At 40.3% G+C, this 22997-nt stretch overlaps 3 protein-coding genes and 1 long non-coding RNA gene across 4 annotated transcripts; all 4 read left to right on the top strand.

The window, feature by feature from the left end:
- The first annotated feature begins 3415 nt into the window (after window positions 1-3415).
- LOC112843879 (trichohyalin-like) lies at window positions 3416-5375 on the top strand. The gene has a single exon (XM_025903122.1). It carries the CDS (start codon window positions 3445-3447, stop codon window positions 5212-5214), a length of 1770 nt encoding a protein of 589 aa, XP_025758907.1. The 5' UTR covers window positions 3416-3444; the 3' UTR covers window positions 5215-5375.
- Window positions 5376-7979: 2604 nt separating this feature from the next.
- LOC112843881 (uncharacterized) lies at window positions 7980-8941 on the top strand. The gene is made up of 3 exons (XR_003216413.1): window positions 7980-8138; window positions 8557-8658; window positions 8856-8941. It is a non-coding gene; the product is annotated as an uncharacterized LOC112843881 (long non-coding RNA).
- Window positions 8942-9479: 538 nt separating this feature from the next.
- LOC112843880 (long-chain specific acyl-CoA dehydrogenase, mitochondrial-like) lies at window positions 9480-10845 on the top strand. The gene is made up of 3 exons (XM_025903123.1): window positions 9480-9624; window positions 9786-9896; window positions 9997-10845. The coding sequence occupies exons 1-3, from the start codon at window positions 9532-9534 to the stop codon at window positions 10042-10044; spliced, it is 252 nt and encodes an 83-aa protein (XP_025758908.1). The 5' UTR covers window positions 9480-9531; the 3' UTR covers window positions 10045-10845.
- Window positions 10846-12104: 1259 nt separating this feature from the next.
- On the top strand, window positions 12105-22354 carry LOC100698696 (acyl-CoA dehydrogenase long chain). The gene is made up of 11 exons (XM_003453184.3): window positions 12105-12297; window positions 17887-18066; window positions 18147-18284; window positions 18650-18814; window positions 18904-18970; window positions 19052-19216; window positions 19587-19688; window positions 20012-20125; window positions 20277-20404; window positions 20490-20576; window positions 20661-22354. The coding sequence occupies exons 1-11, from the start codon at window positions 12209-12211 to the stop codon at window positions 20752-20754; spliced, it is 1329 nt and encodes a 442-aa protein (XP_003453232.1). The 5' UTR covers window positions 12105-12208; the 3' UTR covers window positions 20755-22354.
- Window positions 22355-22997: the final 643 nt, after the last annotated feature.

The following is a 22997-nucleotide window of genomic DNA, read 5'->3' as shown; positions in this document are numbered from 1 at the left end:
AAGAAGAAAGGCACAGCCTGATTTGTCATGTTTTTTTAATATTTTTTTAAAAAAATGCTGTTTTTGTGCAGCAGTTCTTATTAAATCACATGCTGTTTGATTTATTTGAAACAGATAATAAAGGAGGATACTGTGGGTGTTGGAGAGGACCCACTGAAAAAGTACGATCTTTGCTCTCTGTCACATTTTTACTACGTTTAAAATTATGTTTATGTATACATTTATAAATACACATATAAACATGCATTCACAGTTTTCTCATTTGAAAGTAAATATTTGTCTGAATATTTGAGCTGAATCAGTTTTTACTGTGTAAGTTGTAGATTTGTTCCCTCTGTGGAGTCCACAGCTTCATGCAGTCGGTTTAGCTGACTTTCTTGAGGCACTGAGGGCAGTTTGAGTGCATTACAGCAGACTGATCTTCTCTGTTATCTTTCCAGTGTGAGTGCACGAAAGGATCTCACAGATGAACATGTGGCCCCTGACACTCCAGCCACCTCTTCTGCACCAGTCTCACCTCCAGCTGAGGCTCAGACGAACAAATCAAAGAAGGCTTCCTGGTGGCGCAGATGGCTTTTTTGTGAGGTGAGTTTACCACTGCAGAGAATAAGCTCTGAACAAACAAACGGTGCAGGAATTTGTGCATCATTTGTTTTTAACTGGATTTATTTGTAACTGGCAGAAAAAGTCAAAGGTTTTTCCCAAAAATGAAGACAAGGCAGAAGACACGGTCGTGCCACCTTCTGAACCCCAACAGAGGTACGATATTATTTTACTGTCTGAACAAGTTCTGCTGGTACTCCTTCCTTCTTGGATCATGAAGGAGAATCTTTTGTGTTTTGTCCAGTGTTAACCCCGTCAGCCAGTCTGAGGATGTTTTGGTCCTTTTACTGTGTTCCTATTTAAAGCTGATTGATTGCTTTGTGTTTCTTCTCCTGTAATTTCATCACTGTGATTGCACTGTTTGTGTCTTTCTATAACAGTACCATCAGCACTGTGAAGTCAAGGACGTTGGTGTCCAGACAGAGGTTTCCTGCCCTCCCAACTCGCTGCTGTTTTTCTGCACAGTACGTTCTACAGAGCCGAGTGTGACACGTGAACAGCTGTTATAGGAACATGTGGAGTCTGAATGTTAGGATTGACACTCAAATTCTCATTATGTCATCCATTTTGGTTGAACTAACTGGTGATGTGTTCCTCAAAGAAAAAGGTGACCTTAGATGATGAGCCGCGTTGTCCTGAAGTCAATGAGAGAGATGAGCCAGTTTCCAGGCCGTGTACCCCAGCAGGTCACGGTGGGAGCCAGGGGGCCATGCTAAGAGACCACGTCACACACTGCTGACTAACATACGATGACGAGTTCGTCAATGATGAGCAGCGGCAGAGAACAGCTTACCTGCTGTTCTATGATAAACAGGTGATTTCTCCCATCAAACAGTTGGATTGTAAATGGTAAATGGTAAATGGCCTGTATTTGTATAGTGCTTTACTAGTCCCTAAGGACCCCAAAGCGCTTTACATCCATCCATTCACACACACATTCACACACTGGTGATGGCAAGCTACATTGTAGCCTCAGCCACCCTGGGGCGCACTGACAGAGGCGAGGCTGCCGAACACTGGCGCCACCGGGCCCTCTGACCCTGGATTGTGTTGGATACTGTCGTTTATATAAGATTTTATTGTAATGTATAGTACATAAGACTTTTATTTTATTTGTATCTTTTTATGTTTATGTTGTTTAGTGTACACTGAGGGCCGTGGGAGCGTTGCAATTACAAATTCTTGTGTATGACCTGTCCATATGTTTTTTTGACAAAAAGATGACTTTGAATTTGAGCATGTCCGTGCAAATACTCAGTTTATGTTCAAACATGATTTTGTTCTTTTAATTTGCTCAATGACAAAGTTAGGATTTAGTTTAAGGAATGGCTGATTGCAGATTCCTGTTAGAAAACAAGTGTGTTGCATTTATGCAGTGGTTACTATGGTGGCACTTTAGGTGCAAGTGTTGCAACCACTGTAAATGTGACACCATCACCAAAAAATGTTATAAAATCAGAAGAAGAAAGAGAACTCTAATATGATAGCTACACACCAGCTGGACCATTATAACAACATCGCATCACATGAGTAACTTCACCATGACGAGACTTCAAGGACTCCAAGAATGTTCATACAGTGAGGATAAATCATGTTTTTTATTATTTATTATGAAAAAGACACAATATAGATACATAAAATGCAGCAGGAGCTCCAACAGCTAACATGTCAGTTAATTTGACACGTTGATTTATTTATAATTTCTTTTTCTCTCTTAGCTTTTCAGCTCCACATTTTTGCCATTTCTTCCACACTCAACTCTTTTCTACAAGGTGAGCGCACAGTGAAGGAAGGGGAGGGCTGATGGCATTAAGAGATTTGATTGGGCAATCTAGGGGCCAGTTAGTTCTTCCCTTTGGTGAAAGCTGGGCTCTTCAGTTCAGCATGGTACAGCTCCAAAGATTCTGCAACATCAAACCCTCTGTCTGCTAATATTACATCACCTGGGCTGAGGCAGTCCAGGTAACAGTTTCTATTTTTGTTTTTAAACTTTAGATATAAACAAAACAAGAAAAGTAACATTTATCACTCCATCTCGATTCATTTTCATGTCATAAGTGTTAGCAACAGTTCTAGAAAAGGAGAAGTTTGTTCCAGTTTGCAGAAATGTTATTACAAATGTTCAAACTACTGCACTGTAAAATCTAAGTAGTTCCCAGAACTCAAAAAAACTATGCAAACTCATTGCCTCCAGAAAAATTGAGTGCAGTTTACTTAAGATGACTGTTAGGACAACTTCTTCACTGCAAGTATGCAGTACTAAGAATAACAATTTGTGGTAACCTGATTATGATTCAAAATGAATAATTAACAACACTTCTTGTAATGGTGTTAAAATCAGGACAACTTTTATTTTCAAATGCAAAAAGTAAAAGAAAATCAGCCAACATACTGGACACATATAATTGTCAATATAATTGTTTGTTGTTCTGCTGAACAATAACAATTATACTGTCATCATTGTTACAGAGATTGAAACTTTATTGATAATTTGTCCAGGTAAAAAATGCCCTCCCACAAATGTCATGTGACAACCTCATTGGCTTACAGAGTTTTGACATCACCCACATTTAGAATCTTACCACCACTTTGATCCTTTGATCCTTTGATCCTAAAAACCCTTAAATAGGAGTGAGACACAACAACTTTTAGTCTGTTATTCGCAGCATTTACGTTTGCAGCATTCAAACGCTCGCCAGAGAAGCCTTTTTTGGATCCTTTTCAGAGTCACTGGTCACTGTTTATTGATTCTAACATGTCTCCAAAAAACACAACAAAAGAGAAATAGTAAAGCCCAGCGCTCCTCTTTGCAATCAAGAGGAGAATATTCAAGTGCAGAAGATGTGCTTGGAAGAAATGCATGAGGAAAATCTCAGGAAGAATCACAATACGCGACACCCGGCCCAGCCAGAGTACATCTATTACGTCTGGCAAAGTTTTTTTGAACAACGAGCGGAGATTATGTTGCTGAGAGAAGAATATGAGAGAAGGACTGCTGAAGTACATAGATTGTTCAGCCAGCTTGTTGAAAAGGAAGATATTCAAAAGGAGAAAGAAATGGAAGTCCTAGACATGCGCGGAAGGATCTTTGAGCTCCAAGCAAAGCTTAATAAAGCTCAAGAAAAACCAACAGAAGAAGTCCTCCAACAGAAGAAAAACGAGCAGGACAAGGACAAAAAGATTCAGGAGCTGCAAGTAAAGCTTGACGAAGCTTTGCAAAAAAATAAAGAAATCCTCCAAGAGAAGAAACAACTGGTCATAAAACTCCAAGGCACAGAGATAAATCACAAAGTGCTGAAAGGAAGGGTTGAGTTTCTTCAAAAGAAAGGGCAACAGACCATGAAACAGGAAGATACGGATTGCAAGCTTCAGGACATGGAGAAACACAACAAAGGCTTGCAAATAAAGCTCGATGAAGCTCTGCAAAAAAATAAAGAACTCCTCCAAGAAAAAGAGCAAATGGACGTAAAGCAGCGCAAACTCCAAGGCATGGAGGAAAAGTACAAAGCGCTTCAGGCAAGGCATGATAAAACACTGAACAAGAATAAAGAGTTGCTTCAAGAAAAAAAGCAACAAGAAATTAAACAGAAAGAAATGGACTGCAAGCTTGAAGACGTGGAGGAAAAATACACAGCGCTGAAAATAAAGCTCGATAAAACAGTGCAAAAAAATAAGGATTTCAAACAAGAGAAAGAACAGCAAGACATGAAAGAGAAAGATCTGGATTGCGAGCTTCAGAACATCAAGAAACACAACAAAGGTTTGCAAGTAATGCTTGATGAAGCTCTGCAAAAAAATAAAGAAATCCTTGAAGAGAAAGAAAAGCTGGACATAAAGCAGAGAGACATGCAGTGCCAACTCCAAGGCATGCAGGAAAAATACGGAGCGCAGCAGGTAAAGCTTGATGAAACACTGCAGAAATATCAAGAGCTGCTTCAAGACAAAGAACAACGGGAAATAAAGCAGAAAGAAGAAAAACAAACTCTCCAGGACTTTGAGAGGAAAAACCAAAAACTGCAAGAACGTTATAACAAAATGAACAACAAAACAACTGAACTGGAGAGGGAAAAGAAAACACTGCAAAAACAATGCTCAGACATGCAGAGTAAGCTCAATGACATGCTGAGAAAAAACACAGAACTTGAGGAACTTTCCAACAACTTGAAGTGCAAAAACACTGAGGTGCAGATGTTAAAGCAGCAACTAGAGAAAACAAACAAAGACCTGCAGTGTACACTTCAACAAATCGAGAGAAGTCAGCAGCTAGAAGACACGCACAACAAATTAGAACAGTGTTATACAGAGATGCACAAGGCAAAGCTAATGCAGGAGGCAAAATGTAACGAACTGAAAGAAAGGCTGGAAGAAAAACAAGCCAACTTAGAAGAAGTGGAGAAAACATGCAGGAAACTTGAGAAGGAAAATACACAAATGATCGATGAGTTAAGAACCCTCATCCTAGAGAAAAAAGTGCTTGTGGAAAAGCTCCTGGAAAAGAAGAAAAAACGCTTCCGTTTCTTCTGGAGGAGGGACACTCCTGCTTTTTCTACGTTTTCTATGTTTTCTGCTGCTGATGTCACCTCGTCTTCCTCCACCTCTGTTCCATCGTAATTTTCACCTCTCCAATCCTGTCCCCTCCCTTTCCCACCTGACACCTCTCCCTCCCCTATTTCCCTTTAACCCCTAACACCTGTCCCATCTCCCTCCACTCTCTCTCTCTTTCACCCTCACCCCCAACCAGTCCCGACAGTTGACTGCCCCTCTAGAGCCTGGTTCTGTCATAGGTTTCTTCCTTTAAAGGGAGTTTTCCTATCCACTGTCGCACCTAGTGCTTGCTCAGAGGGGATTGTTGGGGTTTTCTATCCTCTATCTCTTTCCTCTTTTCTATCCCTTTAATTTACCCTCTTGAAGTCCAAAAACACTGTCCCATCTCCCTCCCCTCTCTCTCTCTTTCACCCTCACCCCCCAACCAGTCCCGACAGTTGACTGCCCCCTCTAGAGCCTGGTTCTGTCATAGGTTTCTTCCTTTAAAGGGAGTTTTTCCTATCCACTGTCGCACCTAGTGCTTGCTCAGAGGGGATTGTTGGGGTTTTCTGTCCTCTATCTCTTTCCTCTTTTCTATCCCTTTAATTTACCCTCTTCTTAAACCCCCCCCCCTACTATTTCCTCAATAATTTAATAATAAACACAATTGGCTACATTTTAAATGTGTCTGAACAATGTCTTCATTCAAGAATGAATTGTCTTTGTCATGGACTCGTGTATTGTGTGTTTTCCTCGGGTTGGTGATTCTCACGGTCGTTCAGCCCAGGAGTCCAGTGTTTTAGTGTTTTAATCACATTTAGTGTTACATTTTAGATCACCATAATAGGATATCCACAATTTAGGATTCAGGCATTTGTTTTAGTTCAATATCGTAATCATTCTATGATTGAGGAATTTTACAGAACCTTCAGTCAGCAGCAATAACTTCAATTCATTGACATTTGCAAGCATTCCTTTATACACAGCATTTCAGTCAGGTTGAGGTCTGGACTTCCATGCTGTAGATTTGCTGTTGTGCTTGGGGTCATGATCCTGTTGCATGGCCTAATTTAGGAGAAGCTTTAGCTGTCGGACAGATGGCCTCACATTTGACTCTAGAAAACTCTGGCATACAGAGGATTTTGTCGACTGCAAGGTGCCTATCTCTTGTGGCTGCAGAACAAGCTTAAATCAAAAAATTATCCACTGCCACTGCTATGAATCCTGGGATAGGGTGGGCCACGAGGGATACACCCGAATCATCGTTCAAATCCAAGTAAAAGGAGGATGCATTTGTGGGTCACATTTGGAGCAGCCTTTGTCGCCTGGCTGTCACGTAATCGGCTGTTAAAGGCAGCCTCCAAATCACAAAACAACCACAATGGACCAAAGTGCCTTACAGAAGATTAAATAGATAAAAACAAATAGAAAGAAAAACCACAGAAAAGGAGAAGGATAAATGAAAAAAACATATAAATTACACATATTTAACAAACATGATTTCTTAGTTTGGAACATTTCTCAGTCACCTTGCAATCATGGGTTCTCAGTCACCTCGGGCACTTCCATTACAGAAGTACTAATTTTACCCTCCTGAAAATGTAGCTATAATTCAGGAAGGTAAAAAAAATGGGAACAGTGATTTAATCTATTTGGATTTATCTTTTTAAGTTAAATATTTCTGTGCTTTCATCATCTTACAATCCGGTGATTGCAGCCATTCCCCAAATCTCTGTGAATGGTAACCATGTCCTTTGATCAATGGTCATTGATCAATGATCATTCAAATTTGCATTGTAATGATCAAGGAACTGACCTACCAACCCATTGTTCATTCAGTGGTGCTAGTTTGAGTCATTGTGCAAATGTACTGTTTATAAGGTTGGGGTAACATGCAGTCAGCTGAGACTGAAGAAGTCACTTGGAAGAGTGATGAAACGTTTCTCCCACTGAAAACATTACGTCCAGCTGAACAGAATCAACATTTTGGGATTCCCTTACCTGGTTGATTAAGCATGCATAAAGATATTTCTGTTCTAAAACTTTTGTACATACAAAATAATATGACAGGACTTGAAGAAAAGTAACACATTTACTCTCATTTAGGGTGACTGAGGCTGGATCAGATGAGTTTTCCACCTACCTTATGTCCTCATAACTGGTGGTAATGGACAGCATGTTGCCTTATCAGCACTGGGGTCTTTTGTTTGATAGTTCCACAGTGCCGTGATGAAGTACCATACCCCTCTGCTCTTTCCATTACAGGGAATGTCTAGAAAGCACAAACCTTTAATAATCACAGCTGAGATCATAAAGTGTAGTTATCCTTCCTTCCTTTCCTTCTGCCTTCCTCCCTTTCCTTCTTCATTCCTCTTAAGCACTTAAGGGTTGCTGGAGAGGGGTTGAAGACTATCCCAGCTGCCATAATGTAAAACTCAGGGTACACACTTGACAGTTCACCGCTCAGAATCACATTCCCAATAGATGATTGTAATTCCCAAAAGAATCGACAATTAACCTAAAAAAGCGAGTTGTTGGACTGTGAGAGGGAGCCGGAGCACCCTCAGAGAACACAACATGCAAACAGCAGCCAGCACATTTACATGCACAACCTTCTTACATTGTGTATTGTTTTGTTTTTTTTACGTTATAATTTAAAACAAATCCCTTAATTAAATTAGTGAGTTTAAGTAATGTATGAAATATTACTGCTATCTAAGTCCCAGATTTCAGTTTATCGGACATTAGCTACGTTTAATAAGAAGATATGAGGTCTCACTCTGCTACTTTTTTAATGGACTAAACTGTTGATTTGTATTTGTTAATAATTAAGTGATTAATTGATTCGAAGATATTGGCAAACAGAATAATCTGATCTTGTGTTTTCGGACTGAGAAATGTGTCTGGATGTCTCTGCGGCTACTGCGAGTTAAAAATGCGCTGTTAAAGTTGTTTCTAGTCAGCTGGAGCTGCATCTGTCGATATCAGCGTAAAGAAATGCATTCAGAGCTGTGAGTGGAACATTTACGCAGTTTTGGGAAATAGATTTACTTTGTATGATTATTATTATGATTATGATTATATCACCTTAGAAGTTGCGGAGCATTTTCTTAGAGCACCGTGTCATCATGTCAGACAATATTTTCACGGACCTGCATTTAAGGTGTCGCGGATAAATACAAAAAAATAAAATGATACGTCCAAGACAAAAACTGGTATTTTGTAAATATAATAATACGCGCGAATAACGCGAATTGACTGTGTAATTGTGTAACTTTATTAGCAGCGTCCTCCTGTCTATCTCTGCTGTCTGCACCAGTTAACTAGGTTTACTAGTTTACTAAGTTTTGACTAGTTTACTGCTTAATAGTCTTCGTTTCATGCTCATTTTATTACATCCTCTCACTTGTGTTTCTGCTTCTTTCAAAGGACACAGCTGAGTTATTCTTCGAGGATGTGCGCCTCCCAGCTGATGCCCTCTTAGGAGAACTCAACAAAGGTTTCTGTTACCTGATGAATGAACTCCCTCAGGTGAACACAACATTTATGGCATGTTCATATCAGTAACACCTAATGCCTCCTCTGCAGAAGGACCAGTTCTTTGTACCTTTAACGTGTGTGGAGATCCAGCCTGATTGCACCCAGATGCAACAAAAATGAGCAGAAACAGCTCTTCCTTACTTTTATTTTTCTTTGGTGTCTTATCACTCATATATGCAACTTCCCAGTCCCCCCAGGTCCTCGGCTTCTGGATTGCTGTCTGCCCTCCTGGCTGGGTCGCCAATTATATTGTGGCAAAAACAGGACTACTTTTAGCTAGGTAACACTGACCTGAAAATCTACCACATATCACTCTTTTATTCAAAACATTACCCTTTGAAGAACTCATGCACTCTCATGTGCTCTGTCTGATGAGCCCATGCACTATCCTTCTTGGATAATGTGAACACGTAGTGTATTGCACACACACAAGTCAATCCACTTGTGCAGCTAGCCAAACACAATATGTGTGTATATATCTGCTTCTGCTCAGAACATCATAAATGTTGTGAATTCATTAGTTACTAGTATTTGTTATAAAGTCTTGATAACTTTGAATACTTCAGTGTTTATTACGTTGGTGTAACTGAGTGTCCAATGAGAACACTGATTAATTAAGGGTTATTGAATAAATAATAGTTATACTAGACACAGTATGTAGTGTTGCATAGGTCAAAAGTCACAGCGGTTTACAAAACAAAATACCCCAAATCTCCTTATATTCATAACTTTGTCAAATCTGAACCCATGGACAGTTTTTTATCACATACTTACACAAATCATCCTGCAACTAATGTCTCGCTTGGGTTAATTTAAGGTTAAACCACCTTTTCCCTTCTCTAGGAGCGTCTGCCGGTTGCTGACATGGTCATAGCGAGCTGTGAGTTCATGTTTGAGGAAACCAGAAACTATGTAATGCAGCGGAAGGCTTTCTGCAAAACAGTCGCTCACCTTCAGGTCTTTATAGTAATTCATTTGTAAAGCATTTGATTTTTGGTGAATATTTTTAGGATATTTCATGTAGTCTGTCAGGATAAGTTTCTATTAAAAAACGACCAGTTTATCAAATCATCCTCCCAGTCATCATACTATCTGTTTTTTGTCCTTGCTCCCCATAGACTGTGCAGCACAAGCTAGCAGAGCTAAAGACTGAGATCTGTGTGGGTCGAGCCTTCCTGGAAAACTGCCTTGACCTCCACTCAGTGCCTGCAGCTCCACGGAGGCTGGGGGTACATGTGGGAACATCCCATCGCCTAGCTAGTTGTAAACCTTACAACAGAGAGATTTGATTTTTATTTCAGCTCATCAACATGTTGTTTGTGTTTTCAGGGCATTTGTGGACTCGCGAGTTCAGCCTATCTACAGAGGAACCAATGAGATCATGAAAGAGCCCATCGCCGCACCATCATCAGCCAGAAATGAAATGCAATCACGAACTGCTTCAAAACTTCCTACTATTGTTTAATCATAACTGAATTCTTCATTTATGTGATGGTGTTAAAGCAAAACTGTGCTGTTGGTACAAATCTACTTCAAAAACTTAGGATAATACATAAAAAGACTGTCATCGACATACTGATGACAGCTGTGATGTAAATAAAATTAAAATCTTGATATCATATTAATGATACTATAATAGATAATCCAGGCCCATCTTTTGCCACTACCTTTTCTACCTACCAGAAAAACCAAAACAGACTGCAGTAACCAGAGCCCCTGAGTAGTAAGCCTAGTTAGAGATGGTGAGTTAAGTGGACAAAAACTGGCCAATATATCAATATCGGCAGATAAATAAAAATGATGATGTAATCCCTGATAAGAGTTAGTTATTGATGTAGACGGAGGAATAAACACACGTGGGGCATCAGCTTTCACGGGAATATACACACCAATGTGACTTTATTAAACTCTCGCGTATGCGCTGCAACATAACAAGATATGTCCTTTCAAAATAAAATCCCAACAGATGACGGTATGAGGGCATACCTATTAACTAGTCCAACAATACGACCAAGAGCAAGATAAATAAAAATGACGAGTGCTGGCTCTGCATAGTTTGTGACAGCATTGTTTGGTATGTTTGTCACAAAAATCAACCAGCTGAACTAGGTAGAGAATAAATGAGAAAATAAGTAACCACACAAGAAATGTTAAAGTAATCTGTTTATGTTTTGTGTGTCTGAAAGAAGAAAAAAGAGAAAAAAATATAGCTTTAAGCAGCTATAAGCATAAAATTAAGAAATTGATTTTAAAAAATAATAATTTTGCTCAAATAATATTTGTTTAAATTATGGAATAATGTTTCAAAACAGCTAATTGGGGTCCAGTGAGAAAAGACTGATTGAAGAATTAAATGTAGCTAGCTATATAGCTAGCCAAATTATGTTAAAGCTTCATTGGGAAACTATTTGCATTTTGTTATCAGTTACTGTGGGACTGTTTGAACTAGGTCAACCAAATTTTGATAAATTAAACTTAAACCGATCTATTTTTGCCTGTGCACTTTAAAGATCACTCCATATCTTTCACAGTGTTTAAATAAGAAGCTGGTGTTAGAGATGCTATATTATCTCTCTATATTTCACCATATGACAGGAAGAATGCAATAAACAAATAAAGCCAAATAAACCACCAGATTTCCGTCATTTGGTTTGTCTTTGGTTTATTAAAGCAGCTGATGCGCTTGCCTGGAACATTTTTGTTGGGCACAAAGTGTGAATCATCTTGTTACTCTGAAATAACACAAAAAATCGTGCAATTATTTAATTAAAACCCATTTGCTGTTGGCGTGCTTTTTTGGCCTATAAATGTCCGAAAATTGCCTTAAACTCTAAATTACTGCAATGAGTGTGTGCGCAATAGCATAACCCCCGCCAATAGGTGGAAATGCTGAGCAACAAATCAACAGAAGACAAAAGTTACCGGTCTCATTCTGCTGGTGTTTGTATGGTAGGGTGACCATATTTTGATTTCCAAAAAAGAGGACACTTGGCCCAGTCATGAATAACTTTAATACCGTTTGCTTAAAGAAAACATGAACATATTTAAACAATGCCTTCTCTGTGCGGTTAATGAATAGTGAAATAAAAAAATGTCATACAGGCTTAAAGTCAACAAGTGCAAAAAAAGAGGACAGTTGGTCACCCTATTTTATGGACTAAACAAATCGTTTGTATTCGTGATATTAACATCGTTTAAAGGCACATTCCCGCTTTATTTGGACTCAATCATAAGCGAGACCGACCTCACATAACAACAGTACTTTTCAGGCGCTCACATTTACAGGAACGAAACCGAGTGATGCTGGATCTTATTGATTTATTGCAAAAGGAATCTGGAAGTAAAAGTTATCGTTTTGCATTACCGCATTACCGCCACCAGTTAGTGGCGGTAATGCACGTTTCAGTTGTTTGCCAACCGCCAATAAAAATGTAGAAGAAGAAGAAGAAGAAGAAGAACCGAGTGATGCCTCTTAGTGTCGCTCAGACGATCTTTGCTCTGTTCGTCTTTTTGCTGTGAAGTTGTAGCCTTTGATTCGAAGATGTTGGCGAACAGAATAATCGGATCTTGTGTTTTCGGACTGAGAAATGTGTCTGGAAGAGGACGGCTGCTCTCTGCAGCTACTGCGAGGTAAAAATGCGCAGTTAAAGTTGTTTCTGGTCAGCTGGAGCCGCATCTGTCGATATCAGCGCAAAGAAATGCATTCAGAGCTGTGAGCGGGACATTTACGCTGTTTTAGGAAATAGTTTTACTTTGCATGATTTTAGTTATATTTTTTATATTTCACTGTAGAAGTTGCGGAGCATTTTTTATAGTACAGAAAAAGGTCGGACTGTATTATGTGTGTGCGCGGTTACCTTTGACACGCTTTATGGTGACCTGTTGTTTACATGGAGACCTTTAATCTTAAATTAATGTGAAAATCGAAACCAGAACCTCAAAATGAAGTGAACGTTTTAAAATTACAGCAGTCTAAAAGTGAAGATACACGAGTTTGGCCATTGTTATCTAAATAAAACATGTTTTGGTTGAGAGTTGTTTTAAGTCAAAATTAAATCGTATTGAAGTCTTCAAAGGTAGATTATTGTGCCTAAAGGTAGTTTGAAAGCTTTCCCATATTAAATAAACTGTCTGTGTGCTGAAGAGATGTCAACTGAAGCTGATCTGACAAGGCTGTACTTCCATGTACTCCCATGTAAAGTTAGTGTGACCTTTATTTAACACTAGAAGTCCCAGGCTTTTCTAACCCTCTGTCAGCCAAGTGGAAGCTAACTTGGCTAGTTTGTTAGCATCAATTCATATGTAAATTGGGTCGTTACCTGAGAATTGTGGAGGGGAGTGGGGGAGTGTGAATTAGGGATGCACCGATACCGATACTGGTATCGGGTATCGGGGCCGATACTGTAAAATGCGCGCGTACTCGTAAAAGTTAACCGATACCATGAACCGATACTAATGTAGCCCGGATGGGAATTTGGGAGTAGATACTCATAATTCCCATGGACTTGAACGCCACGGTAACATAAGGTGTTCACAGTTATGTGATGTAACTGTACCCTGAATTTAATTTGCCCTGTAATATGTCACAAGGTAAATACAGGTAATTAATTAGAGCAATCAAACTGTTATGTTAATCATAAAGTATTATTGTATGGTATGTAACTCTGAAGGGAGTTAAAATATTGTTCAGAGTTCTAATTTTCTGGAGGCCCGTGAAGGTAGCATATAACGGGACCTGTGTATCTGTTGCAATGGAGGAGGAGAAGAGAACGGCATGGAGAGATGCACGAGGTTAGCTGGGCCAAAGTGAGAGACTCCGCTAGTTTTACTGAGGTTAACTAGCACAAAAGAGTGTGTGACTAGAAAGCTAACCGTGTGGGAGCTTCGCAACAGAGTGTGGGTGAAGTGACTTTTTGTTTCAACGGTAGCACCACCGTGGAAATCTGTGTTTCCAGCTAAGACCGTCGAGGCTAAAGGCTAGCCCGGACTGCTTGGCTGCGCCACGGCGGCAGCCGCTATGGACTGTCGGAGAGCTGGACAGTGACGGGCTAACGCGCTGTAGCAGAGACAGCATCGGGTCCGCAGGGAGTGGATTTAGTGTGGGACTGGTGAACGGCGACCTACCGAGCAACGGAACTGTAAGTCAGACTTTTGTGCTCTTACTGGGGAGAAGAGGATTTTTCTCCATCGTCCGGCGTGAGCAGCAAACAGGCCTGCAACAAGTGTGAATGTGAGTGTGTGTGGGGCCCATGTGTGAATATTGTATGTTTAGTGGAGTTATATAACGTGTTTTGGAGCGTATATTAGTGAGTCACTTACCAAAAGGTGATAACATAAGTTGGGTTGTTTAATATAATTTGAAAGGGAATTATTTCATTTATACAGTGTATTTCATTTGGTTAAGGAATTGGAATATCATTTGAGTTTAAAAAAGGGATGTGTTGTACAGTATTTGTCTCTGCCATCAGTGATGAGGCTGATGGAACCATTCCTAGACAAGGGCAGAAATGTTACCACGGACAATTTCTTCACATCGCTTTCACTTGCGCAAAAACTTCTTAGACGGAAAACCACCATCTTCGGCACAGTCAGCAAGATTCGCTGGGAAATTCCTCAATCCGCTAGATACACAGATCGCAATGAATTCACCACTCAGGTAGGCTGCAGGTCTTTTGTGGTTCTATGTTTATGTGTTTCATTGTGTGTAAAAGTGCTATGGAAATAACAATTTATCTTATTTCTTAGGTGTTTTCAACCTCAGCTGCCACGCTGACGGCGTATGCGGCCAAACGGAAGAAGACAGTCTATATTCTTAGCAGCATGCACAGCGTGGTTCAGACTGATAACACCACCAAAAGGAAGCCAAACGCTGTCACCCTTTACAACACCACAAAGTGTGGCGTGGATGTGATGGACCAGATGGTGCGGGAGTACACTGTCCACAGAGGAACAGGAACTGGCGCTGGCCAGTTGCCGTGTTCTATAACATGATTGACATGGCAGCACTGAATGCACATGTGCTGTATCAAGCATGCACCGGGACGCAGGAAAGACGGGTGGACTTCCTGGTGGAGTTTGCAAAAGAGTTGGCTAACTCTCATATGGCTGGGAAGAAGGCAAGAAAAGAACAGTTGCTTCGGACACAACCCTCCACACCTAGCCCTGGAAAAAGAGCCACGTGTCAGGTCAAACACAAATGCAAGAACAATCATGCCACTGTGCGATGTGTTCACTGCTACAGATACACATGTGGTAAATGCAGACTACAGATACCATGGCAGTGCCAGGATTGTGAGTGATTGCTGAAAATGTTGAAATGTACTCACTCACTTTTTATTGTTATTTGTAAATATGTGTACAAATGGTTGTTTTTTTGTTTTGTTTTTTTTGTACTGTTTTATCAATAAATCTCAGCAACAAAGGAAATACACCCATGTGTGTTGATTTCTCCCTAAGGCAAACTGAAACACAAGTTTCCTTGTGGCTCAGGAAACTAACCACTCCAAGTGGTTCAGCATGGCCCCACCTTATTTACATAACAAAAGCAGCTGTTCACAGGTGATTAAGGATATTAGCTAAAAGCCTACCAGCCATTTGGCTCGACGGCGGGTTTTATAGGTAGAAAAGCCAAATGGCTCTTCTCTGGGACTTCTAGTGTTAACGCGCGTCATTAGGAAATCATTCTTATTTACAGTCGCAACGAGGGAGGAAAAGCAAAGCAAAGGTGGTTAAAGCGTAAAATCTCACCAGTAGATGTCAGTGGGTTGTAGATTAATGTCAACTGAGTTTGTTTTCTTACCCTCTCCCAATTCAAGTCAATAATCCTGGCTGTGGTGGCCACTATAAGACAACCATATTGTAGTAAGCTAAGCGCTCATTTTTGTACACAATATATTTTAAAATATTTGAATAATGTTAACACTTCGCAATTGATTTGCATCAATTAATTATTTTGCAGCGTTTCACATTTTTACCCACAAGTCACCTCAAAAACTGACGGTTATTCATCTGTACTGTGAAGTGTGTAGGCTGTCAGTCGGCTGTTTACCTCAGCTATCAATGTGTACATGTCAGATTTCACTGGAGGAGTCTGTAAAACTTTGTGAAAGGAGTCAGATAGGAGTCGATGAGGCAGTGAAGGTCACTTCTGACCACTGATAGTGATACTGAGATGATTTTATTAAGGATATATTAAACATTTCTGTCAATAAACAGCTTTTTTTCACAACGTATGCTGGCTTTAGCTGACGTGAGTGAAATGTTCTTGTAGGTGGATCTAAAGTTGTTGGATGCTTAGCGAATAAACTCTTATTGTATGGAAATGTAATCAAACTGTTTATCAGAGGGAAAGCGTGATTGTTAGGATGCTTGAGTCTATCATTAGCATGTTAGCTTATAACCAATTTTTGTTGTTGGCTCATTGTTAGCTGTCCAGAGGGTCACATGTCGAATCTTCTGACATTAAGTAATTGTGGCAGAGAATAAACAAGCATGTTTATGCATGTTTAGTGTGTTTGAGTCCTGCCCTCATTTCAGTTCAGCAGCTGAAGCTTAAGGTGAGGAGGAAGAGGATGCTTTACTCAGATGTGTTGTCTCTTGTCCTTCACATTTTCACTTCTTTAAGGGGACCCTACCTCAAATGATAAAATATATGTATGATCTTTTATATCTTGAGTGTGATGGTGCAGGTAGGAATTTAAATTTGCCTCCATTCCTATCTGTTCTCTTTTCTTCTGTCTTTTGCGCACTACAAATGTTGCTGGTCCTTAGCCACATTCATAAAACATAATTAGTTTATGAGTTTATGTTCTATTATCAGAATACAACAGTTTGTTTCAAGACTTACCCCAAAAGGTTGATTCTGTTCATCTGGACGTAGCGTTTTCAGTGGGAGAAAGGTTTCGTCACTCATCCAAGTGACTTCTTCAGTCTCAGCTGACTGCAGGTTTCCCAACCTTAGAAACAGTACATTTGCACAGCAACTGAAACCAGCCCATTGAATGAACAATGGGCTGTGAGGTCGGTTTCTTGGTCATTAATATGCAAATTGTCAGGACCATTGATCAACAACCACCAATCAAAGCCCACTGATCAATGGCCATGAGTACCATTCACAGAGAGTTGGGGAATGGCTGCAATCACAGCATTGTAAGATGGTGACAGATGTACCCTTAGGCCCCCTCCTCGATTCAGAGATGGTCTTTCCCTTTTCACATAAATGGCCTCCTTGACTCCGCGCTCAAACCAGCATTCCTCCCTGTCTAGGATGTGTACATCCTCATCATTGAAAGAGTGTCCAGTGGTCTGTGTGAATAGACTGCAGAGTCCTGGCCTGACGAGGTAGCTCTTCTGTGTTGTGCCATCCGCTCAGCCAGAGGTTGTTTGGTTTTCCTGATGTATAAGTCACGGCAATCCTCCTGGCACTTAACAGCGTACACTATGTTACTCTGTGCCAGGGGACCTGATCCTTGGGGTGGAACAATTTTTGATCACATACCTGAATCACTTGCTGTGTTCCAGGGTAGGATAACAAACCCCTCTATTCCAATTCTTCCATGTACAAAGTGGCCATGATGGGTAAAACTGGGGAACCCGTGGCACACCCATGTTTCTGCCTGTAGTGCTGACCACTGTATGTAAAATATATGGAATGAAGACACAGTTCCAAGAGTAAAGAATATATGTACCAAAGATCCATAAACAGGGAGTGCCCTTAAGACCAAATATCTGATTGATCAACGTGGTCACCTATAACATCTCAAAGTTTCAAAGTCAGGCAGCTCTGAACATCACATCCAGAACACCTTGGATTTTTTTGAGAAGTTGAGAGATGTCAATATGGAGGAAGATGACGCAATGGTCTCGTACGATGTTACATCTCTCTTCACTTGTGTTCTTGTCACTGAAGCAGTGGGGGTAGTTCGTAAGAGATTACAGGATGCAGTTTTTTTTTAAGTTGAAATATTGATACATCAGTTGTTTTTGTTTCTGGTCCTCAGCTGTATGTAATGATCTGTTTTGGAGGGTTTTGTTTGTTTTTTCTGTCCTTTATGTTTATGTGTATTTGTTTAATTTAAAAGCAGCTTTGATGAAATTCAGCACAGAGACACAAAATTTGCTGCTAATGCTTTAGCCGAGTGAGTTAATTTGTCATGGAGCTCCCAGGTCAGGCACTTGCTGGCTGTATAGTGACATGTGGTTGAATTTCTGTCCTCACAGATTTAAGCACAATAAGTCTGAGGAGTTCAGGCAGCCTGCATCCTCACGCCGACCTGAGACCTCCAGCGCCAAATCCCTGATGGACATCGGGACCCGCCGGATCTTCAACGAGGACCATGACCTCTTCAGACAAAATGTGCGGCGCTTCTTCCAAGAGGAAGTGGTGCCATACCACAAAGAGTAGGTGGAAGTTTGATGACCTACCAAGAATTATTAAAAGAAGCCTTTAATAGCTTTACTTTAACAGTTTTTTGTTGCAGGTGGGAGAAGGCAGGTCAGGTGAGCAGGGAGGTGTGGGAAAAGGCTGGTGAGCAAGGTCTGCTGGGAGTAATGACACCAGAGGAGCATGGTGGTATAGGAGGAGACCTGTTTTCTGCAGCTGTCACATGGGAGGAGCAGTGAGTTGTCCTTCAAACCACTATTCAATATCTGAAGCTATTCACCGACATTCAGAGAGACTGAAATATTTTAGCAATGAGTTCCAGCTGAGACGTGATTTTTAAAAACACAAGAAAGAGAATGAAGCTTTTTCCAAGTGAGGACATGCGATCGATCCATTGCTGCAGTGCTGCAGTTTTTTTTGTTTTTTATCCAGGTATGATTTTACCACTTCAGAAAGCTTGGAGAACTATTGCTCAAGACCATTTTAAAAAACAATCACAAGAAAGTAGCTTTGGTGATGATGACCAGTGTATTTGCCAGATCTTATAGTCAGCTATCTCTTCATCCTTCATCTCCATCTCTTCTTTCTGCACCACTACAGAATGTATTGCAACTGCACAGGCCCAGGTTTTGCACTGCACTCTGACATCGTCATGCCCTACATCGTCAACTACGGCAGCAAGGAACAGATCAAACACTTCATCCCAAAGATGACCGCTGGGAAATGTATCGCTGCCATCGCCATGACTGAGCCAGGAGCAGGCAGGTCGGTACAAAAGCACAGACGTAACATCAAGAAATCAGCACACATAATGTCAGGTAGCTTCAGCGACTCAGCTCCTCTATTTTTTTCAGTGACCTTCAGGGTGTGAGGACGTATGCCAAGAAGGACGGCAGTGACTGGATCCTCAACGGCAACAAGGTACTGAGTCAAGACTTCAACAGCAGTCACTGAATTACATTTAAAGTCCAGTATAGATATTACTCCATCTCACCTCTTCAGGTATTTATTACAAATGGTTGGATGGCCGACCTGGTGGTGGTAGTGACAGTGACCAACCGTGAGGCGAAGACGGCAGCACACGGGATCAGTCTGTTCCTGGTGGAGGAGGGCATGAAGGGCTTTCACAAAGGGCGGAAGCTGGAGAAGATTGGCCTGAAAGCCCAGGTACCAGGGTCATGGAAATATATAAAGTGCCCCTACATCATTTTTTTATGGTCTACAAGTGTAGGTTTAACTGGTTCCATGCTTCAAAATCAAAAAGAAGTATGTGTCTGAAACAGCTTTTGTGTCTGTGAGACGATCCCTCCCGACACGCCCAGACTGCTCTGATTGGTCAGCTGAAGAAACAAAGGCAATTTTGATTGCACATATAACTCTCTTAGCTCTTTAAATTTCAAACTTTTCCTTTAAATTACAGTTTATACAAATGGATGAGGCTAAACGGTGACAACAGAACCTGGTCATTTGTGCTACTAAGGATTTATACTTACATGTTTCATTACATCCTCTCACTTGTGTTCTGCTTCTTTCAAAGGACACAGCTGAGTTATTCTTCGAGGATGTGCGCCTCCCAGCTGATGCCCTCTTAGGAGAACTCAACAAAGGTTTCTATTACCTGATGAATGAACTCCCACAGGTGAACACAACATTTATGGCATGTTCATATCAGTAACACTTAGTGCCTCCACTGAAGAAAGAGTAACTCTCCGTACCTTGAACCTGGGTGGAGATCCAGTCTGGCTGCACCCATATTTTTACAAAATGAAATACCTAAAACATCTTTGTATTCATAACTTAGTCAAATCTGAACCTACAGACAAGTATCTTTGGATTTTTAGCCTCATCGTCTTTGTACTTTGGCACTCCTAAATATGTTTTATCACATGCTTGTACACATCATCTGCAGATAATGTCTCACTTGGGTTAATTTGACGTCAAACCACCTTTTCCCTTCTCTAGGAGCGTCTGCTGATTGCTGACATGGCCATAGCGAGCTGTGAGTTCATGTTTGAGGAAACCAGAAATTATGTAATGCAGCGGAAGGCTTTCAGCAAAACAGTCGCTCACCTTCAGGTCTTTATAGTAATTCTTTTGGTGAATATTTTTAGGATATTTCATGTAAGGATATAGTCTGTCCTGATGAGTTCCTATTTAAAAAGGACCAGTTTATCAAATCATCCTCCCAGTCATCATACTATCTGTTTTTTGTCTTTGCGCTCCACAGACTGTGCAGCACAAGCTAGCAGAGCTAAAGACTGAGATCTGTGTGGGTCGAGCCTTCCTGGATAGCTGCCTTCAGCTCCATGCTGAGAAAAGCCTGGATCCCGCCACAGCCTCCATGGCCAAGTATTGGTGAGTTTTTGGAGTTTAAAACGTCATGATTTAAAGGCTAAGCTGTGTTGTTGTCACGCTCTGATGTACTTCATCTTATGTGAAGGGCGTCTGACCTCCAGAACAGAGTGGCTACTCAGTGCCTGCAGCTCCACGGAGGCTGGGGTTACATGTGGGAATACCCCATCGCCAAGTTAGTATCACGTAAACATTCCAACAGAGAGCTTTGATTTATTTTATTTATTTCAGCTCATCAACATGTTGTTTGTGTTTTCAGGGCATTTGTGGACTCACGAGTTCAGCCTATCTACGGAGGAACCAACGAGATCATGAAGGAGCTCATCGCCCGCACCATCGTCAGCCAGAAGTGAAACTGGGTTGTTGTTTTTCTTTAATCTTGTTTTTTTTTGAGATTTAGAAATTCAGAATCTTCGGGTACAATGTAAAAAGAATGGATCTAGTGTAGCTACAAACACTGGGAACGTTATCGATGTCCTGATGACAGCTGTGATGTGAACACCAGTACGTCCACTGGTTTAATCATACTTGAAATTTTCAGATCGATAAAGGGAATAAAAGAACACTGTTTGCTTTTTGCTTTAATTCTGTAAATGTTCAACCACTTCATCCCAGTTTAGGATCTATGACTATTCATTCACTGACATGTAATTGTCTTTTTAAATTCAGCTCTATTCCCCTTTATGCCCCTTTTAAAGAGAGGTTTTGAGCAGCAGGTGGGCGGAGCTTCTGCACTCATATATGTAATAAGGATGGACATACACTGACCTCATGAGTTAAATCTTTGGACATAATAATAATAATTTTAGCATTCAGCATTGCTACAGTATACATATGACAGGGAATACGGAGAATCTTCTTTAACAAAGTTTGTCAGCAATGCCTTGTTTTAGCATTGATAATGTGGCCAGTCTGCATCAGATTAAAGATATCTGATGTAATTTCCCTTATAGGAGGTTTTCTTTTTTAAAATCAGTGTTTGTTAGTATGGATTTAAATGCCTGCTTTCATAATCTGCCACTCTCAGTTAATTTACAAACGGCATGAACAATGTTTTAACACAAGACACTCATTGTAAATTGATTTATTTTCCAATGAAAGTCTTTGAAATGCTTATGATTGTTGTCCTGTGTCACGGAAATATTTAATTAAAAACAATGTCAAAGTGCATGAAGCACTAACTTTGTGCCAGTGGTTATCAGCTCTTGTTTGTGAGTGTCATGAATGTAATGAAATAAATGACACGGAGTGTGACTGAGAAGGGAGACTCTTCTAAATGCCAATTTTAGATTCTGTACATGGAAAATCCCCCAGATTTTTGGAAGAAGTCCTAGCCTTTTTAACATTTTTGAGCCCTCGTAACGTCTTAAAAGCAGGATATATCTATTTGAAATGTTCAGGCTTGAAAATATATTTAAGCTCTTAAAAGCTACAATCAAGACAAAAATTTTCACATGTTCCAAGTTTAAGAATTCAAGACAGGCAGGTCAGGTAAGCAGGGAGGTGTTTTACCTCTCGAAGATCCTCTGAAGTTTCAGAAACATCTTTCGGATAAGGTTCCCTGATGTGTTAGCTTCAGGGAACATCTAGTGACAGCTTATTGAAAGTTATGTCACTCTACGAGTCTCTCTACATACAGCACAGATCGTAGTAGGTTTAAGATCAATGGGGTGGAACTTTCTGCATGACTACATAAACATGAATTATGAATTACTGGCAAGTGTTAATTATAATTAACTCAGTTTTGTGCATACTTGCATTCTTAATTCATCAGTTATGGGTTGTTTTAGTTAAACATCAAATTAAAGATGTCTGCTTTAAATGCCCCACTGATTTATGCTGCATATACTATGCTTAATAATATGGCAGTGTCAGCATCTTCAGCGTATTGACTTACTTCCATCAGTAGGTGGCAGTAAGGGACTGCTCAAACCTGGAGGAGCCCATGAGAAATGACAGTGCAGCGGAAAAAAGCAGGCTGTTGAATTAGACCTGATGATTCAAAGCATCCCTTCAAAGTTTAAAGCTCAGTTTTCTTGCACGTTAGGCTTGCTGATGATCACGTTTTCTGCACATTTATTCAGATTTTTGGGGCATCAGTGTTTCAGAGCTTGGGTATATTTGTAAATATGGTGTCATGTCATTGTCTGTGACCATCACGCCTCACCTCGAGGGCACTGTGAGAGTATCTGCTGTTGACTAGAGGTGGGCAAATTGATCCAAATATCGGTAGTAGTATCGGTAGTACCGATACCAATGCTGTACCCAGAATTGGTATCGATCTATACTTTGTTTCTGTCCTCCAAGTTCAATATGTATCCTGCTGAATTGTTCTAAATAAATTATTGTTTTTGAAAACTAAAAAATAGGCCTCAAACATTCATTATGAAAAATGTCTCCACCTTTTTGTGTTAACTCTCAGTCAGTCTGTTTTATTTACTGTTTCATTTAAAGCCTGTAACGCATTTAAACAGTAGAGGTTCTTTAAAGTTCTTTAGAGCCCGGCGCATTTAGGTTCCAGGTCTAAAATAAATGTTTCGATTATGTTAAACGCTGATGATTCGTCAGATAAATCATGGGCTTTATGAGATAAACA

This window comes from Oreochromis niloticus, linkage group LG23 (assembly GCF_001858045.2).
Source record: "Oreochromis niloticus isolate F11D_XX linkage group LG23, O_niloticus_UMD_NMBU, whole genome shotgun sequence".
In the NCBI taxonomy this organism is placed as follows: Eukaryota; Metazoa; Chordata; class Actinopteri; order Cichliformes; family Cichlidae; genus Oreochromis; species Oreochromis niloticus.
Note: the sequence above shows the minus strand (reverse complement) of the source record. Positions and strands in the feature narration are given on the sequence as shown.